Source organism: Mesoplodon densirostris, chromosome 10 (genome assembly GCF_025265405.1).
Source record: "Mesoplodon densirostris isolate mMesDen1 chromosome 10, mMesDen1 primary haplotype, whole genome shotgun sequence".
NCBI lineage: Eukaryota > Metazoa > Chordata > Mammalia > Artiodactyla > Ziphiidae > Mesoplodon > Mesoplodon densirostris.
The window spans coordinates 39,362,702-39,371,205 of record NC_082670.1 but is presented as its reverse complement, the minus strand read 5'-3'; the positions used below and the strand labels follow the sequence as shown (position 1 = coordinate 39,371,205).

The 8,504-nt window shown below is 47.3% G+C and overlaps 1 protein-coding gene across 1 annotated transcript in view; it reads right to left on the bottom strand.

Annotated features, from left to right (window-relative positions):
* Window positions 1–2,568: 2,568 nt before the first annotated feature.
* The window catches only part of TCP11 (t-complex 11), a 29,153-nt gene continuing 23,217 nt past the window's right edge, over window positions 2,569–8,504 (bottom strand). The window contains 7 exon segments of the mRNA XM_060110066.1: window positions 2,569–2,801; window positions 3,541–3,707; window positions 4,453–4,634; window positions 4,726–4,943; window positions 5,204–5,340; window positions 6,083–6,157; window positions 6,159–6,301. Coding sequence (XP_059966049.1) covers window positions 2,569–2,801; window positions 3,541–3,707; window positions 4,453–4,634; window positions 4,726–4,943; window positions 5,204–5,340; window positions 6,083–6,157; window positions 6,159–6,301 — 1,155 coding nt within the window.

The window sequence follows — 8,504 nt, the reverse complement described above, 5'->3', positions numbered from 1 at the left end:
ATCTTAAAATGGGGAGATTATCCTGGATTATGTGAGTGGGACCTAAATCCAATCAGAAATATCCTTATAAGAGAGAGGCAGAGGGAGATTAGATACACACAGATGACGACCATGGGACCCTGAGGTGACCATGGAGGCCTAGACTAGACTAATGCAGCCACAGGTAAAGAAATACCAGCAGCCAGTAGAAGCTGAAAAAGGCAAGGAATGGATTCTCCCCTAGAGCCTCCAGAGGAAATATGGCCCTGCCAACACTCTGATTTCAGCCCAATGAACTGATTTTTTTTTTTTTTTTTTTGCAGTATGTGGGCCTCTCACTGTTGTGACCTCTCTGGTTGCAGAGTACAGGCTCCAGACGTGCAGGCTCAGCGGCCATGGCTCACGGGCCCAGCCGCTCCGCGGCATGTGGGATCTTCCCTTACCAGGGCACGAACCCGTGTCCCCTGCATCGGCAGGTGGACTCTCAACCACTGCACCACCAGGGAAGCCCTGAACTGATTTTTGATTTCTGCAACTAGACACTAGTGATAGCTGCACAACATTGTGAGTGTACAAAATGTCACTAATGGTAAATTTCTATATTGTGTGTATTTTCCCACAAATCAAAGTATATATCCCTCAAACTGTGGGCAGGATTGAATGGAGCTATCTTTCTTTGCTGAGGTCAGGATCCCTGTCTCCTCCACATGGAAGCACAAGAAAATCAACTCAAAATTTCTAAGAAATCAATCGTTCCGGATTTTAATTATGAAGTCAAAGCAAACTTCTATTGTCAGCCCAGTATCTGCACCCACCAACCAGGCAGTCCTCTTTTCAGGAACCCCTTCAGAGCACTCTGCCTCTAAGATAAGGAGGCTTCCAAAATATGGATTTTTAACAAATTCAAATAGTTGCAAATCAGAGACTCCATCTAGGCAAGCCTCGCTGTCTATGAAACGTATCCTTTTTCTGGGCTTCCCCATCTCGAGGATGTCCAGCTACAACATTGGAAACTGAACGATCCAGGCCCTCCAGCTTTTGTGGTCACAGTAAAGGTCCACTGTTGGCCTGGCTCTGTCACCCATCTAGGCTCTACTCTCTAAAAAAGGAAGTCGGGGGCTTCCCTGGTGGCGCAGTGGTTGAGAGTCCGCCTGCTGATGCAGGGAACACGGGTTCGTGTCCTGGTCTGGGAAGATCCCACGTGCCGCGGAGCGGCTGGGCCCGTGAGCCATGGCTGCTGAGCCTGTGCGTCCGGAACCTGTGCTCCGCAGCGGGAGAGGCCACAACAGTGAGGGGCCCACGTACCGCAAAAAAAAAAATAAAAATAAAAAAGGAAGTCAATCAGGAGAAATCCTGGGCTAATGGAACTCAAATCCCCCTTCAGATGTTCTTCCTATATTCAGCTCCCTCCATCTCCTGAAATGGTGAGAACACTGATTGTCTTCACCCTACCTTGAGAGCAGGTGAGTTTCCATTTTCTCTCTTATCCATTACCAAAAAAGGGCCAAATGTGAAGGGAACATTTCCTCATTTCAGCCATCCTAGGTCAGGGCTGGTCTGCTGCGGTCTGCCCGAGAATGAGGGGCTGGATCTCAACAAGCCCAGAAGACAAGCCCAGGTCCTTCCTAGAACAGCTCTCATTTGTGATGCCAACAGCAGAGCTCACAACCACAACTGCCAGGGACAGTCCCAGTCTGGAAGTGGGAAGAAGGGTGGAGGGTGTTCCACACTGGGATGCCCACACGGCCTCTGTCGGGAAGAACAGGGGCTTCTAAGCTTAGAGACGAGGGAACAGGAGACTCACTCAGCCACTCAGCTAGAGAACAGGACCAAGGATAAACTTGACCAAACCAGTCACTGATCCAACTGGCCAAGACTGAACTCTGGACACCTGAGAGAGAGCAAGCACAGGAACTCGGACCTGTCCTCAGTAGGACGCCCGCTATGAGCCAACATCCACTGTCATCTGGCCCCAGCTAGCGCCCTGCTTCAGAACCCCTGCAACAGAAGAGAAAGCTGAGGCTCTCACTCTTCCTGACCTCTTGTGGCATCATTTGAAACCTTCAGGGGAATTTGGTCCTGGAAATGAGGTTTCTAATAACTTTTTTCAATCACACCCAATCCTGAGAACTGAATTAGACAAAACAAATTTCTGACTTCCAGAAATATACTCACATCTTGGATAATTCCACAGAATTCTCAGAGCCCTCAGAGAAATGCTTTACCCTCAGAGAAAATGTTATATAATGTTATAGTACCTGCGTGTCTTGGCTTCTCAGCTTTGCGTGATGAAGGCAGCACCTGGAGGAAAAACCAGGGCCTGCCGGCTGCTCACTAGTGGGGGGCCGAGGACACAGGGCCTGGCCACGGCTGCCGCACAGGAAGCGTGGGGTTTGCCTGCAGTTCAGAAGTTCATTAGTGAATGAGTTTGGGCCAGCCAGTGTTTACATGCTTGGTCACTGCAGTGTAGTGTACTGGCTGCAGACAGGGAGAGGGCTTGCTGCTCTGCTGGTCACTGGTGATGTCACCCCAAGAGAATGATGGGCTTCTCTCCTGGGTCCAAGGTACCAGGGCTTGGAGCCAGTGCCATCAGAGAGACCCCTCTTCTGTCTCCAGTGCCTGGGCTGGGGGGATGAGGGTTTTTAAGATGTCCGTGTAGTAGGGGCCAAACACCTGCTGATTGTGGTGTGTTAAGTTGACGAACTTTTGGCCCAGTTCTGCCCGCTCTGCCCCAATGAGGGTAAGGCCTCCAGAGAGGTCTAGCAGAGACTCCTGCACACCAATAACCAAACAGCATTTGAGGAACAAGTGGATCCGCTGATCTGTGAGCAGGAATAGACAGTGAGAAGGGAAAGAGCAAACAACGTGCAGGGAGAAACACTGCCCCCTGCACTCTACTCACCCAAGTTCAAAGTTAACTGAGATATTCACTGACCTACCCACTCACCTAGACATAAGGAAATTTGTTTTGTTTGGGAAGGGGGCTGCTACCTAACTCTCAAGGACAAAGCAAAGATCCAAAACTAGTGGGCTAGCACATTTCTATTCAAAAGATTCCTTAAGTATTCATCAGTTAAATCCTGGTATTTGACATAACAGAAGGATCTTTGACTGACCCTTCAGATGGCTGAGGTTAAGAGCAAGGTCAAGTTCACGGCCACCATTCCAACATGGGACAGGGGAAATCCCTGCTTTGGGAACATGTCCTCCAGTCTAGTTCGGCATCAACTTCTTGTTGGCAGGGAGTGGGTGTCACATGTCTTAGACTGCAGCCAAAAATGACCCAGAAGGCCAGGGATGACTTAACCGGATTGGCTGGACAGTATGCCACACCTAGAAGCCATGAATTCCCGGTACAAATCTTCCTTCAACCATAGAGTCAGTCTTTAAACTAAAAGGGATATATTTTCAACCCAGCATTATGCAACAACTAAAGCCTACACAGTGACTTGCCCAATCATCATGCCCTTTATTGTTAAATGGTTCAGTAAGCACCTTCTTGAGGGGTGGGGGGGACTGGCTCTCCCCTCAGCATTCCTACCACCCCACAGGCACGCTCACCAGTGACACTGTGGACACAGTTCTCCTTCCTGGTGATGTTCTGCAGCTCTCCTATCAGCGATGCTGTGTTGTCGCTGCTCAGAGCAGCAAGGCCCATGTTCTGGAGGCTCTGATGGATTACCTGAGACACCTGTTCACTCACAGTCAGCATAGCCTCCTCCTCAGGCCTAGACCGTGAAGGGGAGTAAGCTGGTACCCAGGGGTGGCCCTGAGCCCCGAAGCTCCACACCAGAAGTCGGGCCCATGTGAGGGAGATGCCCAGCCGCCCTTCTACCCTCACCCCAGGCCCTGGAAGCACAGAGCCCAGTGGGCAGGGTCAGTGTCTTCACTGTTACCCTCCAGATACTGACTTCTTTCTCTGTATGATACCACATTCTTCTTCTTAGAAAACAAGATAAACTATAAAATCAACTCTGGACAAGGGTTTCCTATCCACTCAGTATTCTTTAGGATTTATTTATATATGCACATTTTTAACTTTCTTGGACATTTTCCATGGTCATTTGTCCTACTCTCACCAATTACAATGACAAACCTGGCCTTCTGATTCCGCTTTTTCCTTTGGTGTGACACCCTGCACTCAGTGGATATTCAATCAACATTGCTGACTGACTGGCCGACTCCTGGAGATACGTACGACCAGCCCACTCAACTAGATAAAGACTCTTCTGTAGCAAGCAAGATAATGAATCATTTTATAGTAAACTATCCTCCATACTACCCTTTTGGAAGAAAGTTTTATTTTTCTTTGTTACAAGCCTCAAGGCCACTTATGGAAAGATACCAACAATCTTTGTGAATGATTCCAAAGGGCCTTTCTGTGGTTTGTTATGGAACATAAGGCATCCTTCATTACCTGCCTGTGCCTTCATATCACCTATCATTACTCTAAAAAAGATCTATGCAACTCACCTGGACTTCAACTCCTTCATCAGGGCTTTGGTTATACGTTTCAGCTTATCCACAAACTGAGGCGAGCCAAACAGAACACTGCCAGAGAAACTGCTGGCCACTAGCAAGACCGAGGCCAGGATGGTTAACTGGCGCAGCTGGGCCTCCAGCTCCTGCAGCTGGGCTCTGTCCATCAGCAGGGTCTGGGGAAGCAGGCAGAGCGGGTCAGGAGAGGAGGGTCCCCATGCAAGTCCTCAGTCCCAGACAACAAGGCAAGGCCCCCCACAGTCCTACCTCAGGGAACTCTTCATCTTCAGGGTCCCAGAGAAGGAGGTTCAGGAAGCCCTGGGACAGCACCATTTTGCAGTTGAGGGGCTCCGGGCTGTTGGCTGCCTCACTTGGAGAGGGGCAGACCACACTGGAGTCGTCGGGAGTGTCAGGGCAGCTAGGCGGCGGCGTGGAGAGGTCTGCCGCCGCTCGGGTCAGCCACTTGGTAGTGTGATCGAGGAGGCCTGTGACAGGAAGAGTACTTAATTATCTTCAGCTCCTACATCCCTGAGGCCTTGGGACGAAGATTCAAGATCTCCTCCTCCTCAATAAGTAAATGCTTTGGTGGGGGGAAGCCTTTCTGGCTTAGATAACTATTCCTTCTGCCACCCCCATCTGAGGAAGAAACTTTCTGCTCCTCAAAAGAGGCAGAGTGCTCTCTCACGTCATTAAAGTCAGACCCAAAGCCATATGCCCTGCTCCTGCCCTCACGTTATATACATACGAGGCTGCTTGTTGAGGAGTTCCTGAAATTTAGCTCGTTCATACTGGATGGAATGTTCCCGCAGTTGGGACTGAAGGCTCTGGATAGTGTAGTTCACCATGTCCATTTTCATCAGGCCCAGAACCTGGAAGATTCCTCTGACACAGGAGGAAATAGAATATTTATACTATGAAAGGAAATCCAGTGAGGGGGAACCTACACAAGATATCATTAAATCACCATATTCCAGAGGTAGGAGGGGCTTTAAAACTAACTTAGTCCTGCCTCCTAAATTTACAAAAGATGGCACTGTGGCCTAGGACCCAAGGCCCAGAGTGAGTAAGTGAGTGAGTGGCAGAGCTGGGAACAGATAAGTCTCTGGATGTTAAAGCCTTCAGGCCTTGCCACAACAGTCATTCTATGTCTCTTAAAAAAAGAGTAGTTAGTGGAAGGAAACACACCAGCATGCCAACAAATCTCTCTGGGAAGTGGGATTTTAGCTGATGTTATTTCTGATGCTATTTTTGGACAATTCACTTTTTTTTTTTTTTTTAACTTTCTGGGTCATGGTTTCTATAGCTCTGAAAAAGGGGTAACCTCCCATCCCTATCCCTCATATTGTGTGAAATGCAATAAGAAAACCTGGGATAGGGATGTTTGAATTCCTTGGAAGAAAGGATTACATACTCCAATGATTTATGGTAGGATGGTGTATAGGGGGCCAGTCAATCTAAGGCCATCTTTGGAAAAGAAAAGCTAATAGACCAGAGAAAACAGGAGTTAGTCAGGTCTTCAGTAGGGAAGAGCCAGCCAAGACAGAGGCTGTGACCCAGTGTCTGGCCCAGCTGTGCCCGGCCCAGGGGCTGAGGCAGGTTTCAAGAAACTGGTCAAGTTTCACACCTCAGTAACCGAACAGGGTCTGTGATGCTCTCTAGTTTCTGCACTGCTTCATCTCGAACTGGTGCACACAACAGTCATCATGTTGAGAATGTACTTAGAGAGATGAGGGACATTCAGGGCCCTGTGTTCTGCTTCCTGCTTAAGGAGGTTCATGTCCAGGCCTTCTTCAATCTCACTTCTTAGGCAGTTCTGGTGTGGTAATAGCAGTGACAGCAAGATCTGCCCAGGAAAGAAAGTCAAAGGAGAAGTTGCTTTCTGTTCAGAGCCCGAAACTTTCTCTAATGGACAATCCCTTTAGCCAAAGACATCCCAGCCTGTGTCTTTTAAGGATCAAGAAGTTATGGAGAATAGTATGGAGGTTCCTTTAAAAACTAAAAATAGAGCTATCATATGATCCAGCAATCCCACTTCTGGATGTATATCCAGAGAAAACCATAATTCAAAATGATATATGCACCCCAATGTTCAACTGTAGCACTATTTACCCTAGCCAGGACCTGGAATCAACCTAAATGTCTATTGACAGAGGAATGGATAAAGAAGATGTCATACATATATATATACAACAGAATATTACTCAGCCATAAAAAAGAACGAAATAATATCATTTGCACTGATGGACCTAGAGAGTGTCATACTGAGTGAAGTCAGACAGAGAAAGACAAACATCATATGATACCGCTAATATGTGGAATCTAAAAAAATGGTAAAAATGAACCTATTTACAAAACAGAAATAGAGTCACAGCTGTAGAAAACAAACATATGGTTACCAGGGGGAAAGCAGCAGTGGTGTGGGGGGATAAATTGGGAGATGGGGATTGCCATATACACAACAGTATATATAAAATAGGTAGCTAATAAGGACCCACTGTATAGCACAGGGAACTCTTCTCAATACTCTGTAATGACCTATATGGGAAAATAATCTAAAAAAGAGTGGATATATGTGTATGTATAACTGATTCACTTTGCTGTACAGCAGAAACTAACACAACATTGTAAATCAACTATACGCCAATAAAAATTAAAAAAAAAAGTTAGGTCCCTAAATTTCCTAGAGGATACTATTTATCTTTGTTTAGGGGCCAATGACAGTTTGAGGGTTTAGGGGATCACTGATAGCAACAGTGTATCATTTTCTATGCAGATTGAGATAAAGAGATGAATAGAGTCAAGGGGTATGGTAAAAATAAATGCAAGGTACAACAAATATAAAATACACACCATCACACAGTGGTGAGGTACTCTTAATTTACCAAAGGAAGCATTTGTTAGATTATTTTACTTCAAAGGGCAAGAATGAAATAGGCAAAGGAACTGTTAAAAGTCCCTTGAGAGATTGGTTCAAGATGGCAGAGTAGAAGGACGTGCTCTCATTCCCTCTTGCGAGAGCACTGGAATCACAACTAACTGCTGAACAATCATTGACAAGAAGACACTGGAACTCACCAAGAAAGATACCCCACATCCAAAGACAAAGGAGAAACCACAGTGAGATGGTAGGAGGGGCACAATCACAATAAAGTCAAATCCCATAACTGCTGGGTGGGTGATTTACAAACTGGAGAACACTTATACCACAAAAGCCCACCCACTGGAGTGAAAGTTCTGAGCCCCACGTGAGGCTTCCCAACCTGGGGGTCCGGCAACAGGAGGAGGAATTCCTAGAGAATCAGACTCTGAAGGCTAGTGGGATTTGACTGAAGGACTTCGACAGGACTGGGGGAAACAGAGACTCCACTTTTGGAGCACACACACAAAGTAGTGTGTGCATCGGGACCCAGGGGAAGGAGCAGTGACCCCATAGGAGACTGAACCAGACCTACCTGCTAGTGTTGGAGGTTCTCCTGCAGAGGCGGGGGGTGGCTGTGTCTCACCGAGAGGACAAGGACACTGGCAGCAGAAGTTCTGGGAAGTACTCCTTGGCATGAGCCCTCCCAGAGTCCGCCATTAGCCCCACCAAAGAGCCCGGGTAGGCTACTGTGTTGGGTCGCCTCAGATCAAGCAACCAACAGGGAGGGAATCCAGCCCCACCCATCAGCAGACAAGCAGATTAAAGTTTTACTGAGCTGTGCCCACCAGAACAACAGCCAGCTCTACCCACCACCAGTCCCTCCCATCGGGAAACTTGCACAAGCTTCTTAGATAGCCTCATCCACCAGAGGGCAGACAGCAGAAGCAAGAAGAACTACAATCCTGCAGCCTGTGGAACAAAAACCACATTCACAGAAAGATAGACAAGATGAAAAGGCAGAGGGCTATGTACCGGATGAAGGAACAAGATAAAACCCCAGAAAAACAACAAAAGGAAGTGGAGATACGCAACCTTCCAGAAAAAGAATTCAGAATAATGATAGTGAAGATGATCCAGGACTTCCGAAAAAGAATGGAGGCAAAGATTGAGAAGATGAAAAGAAATG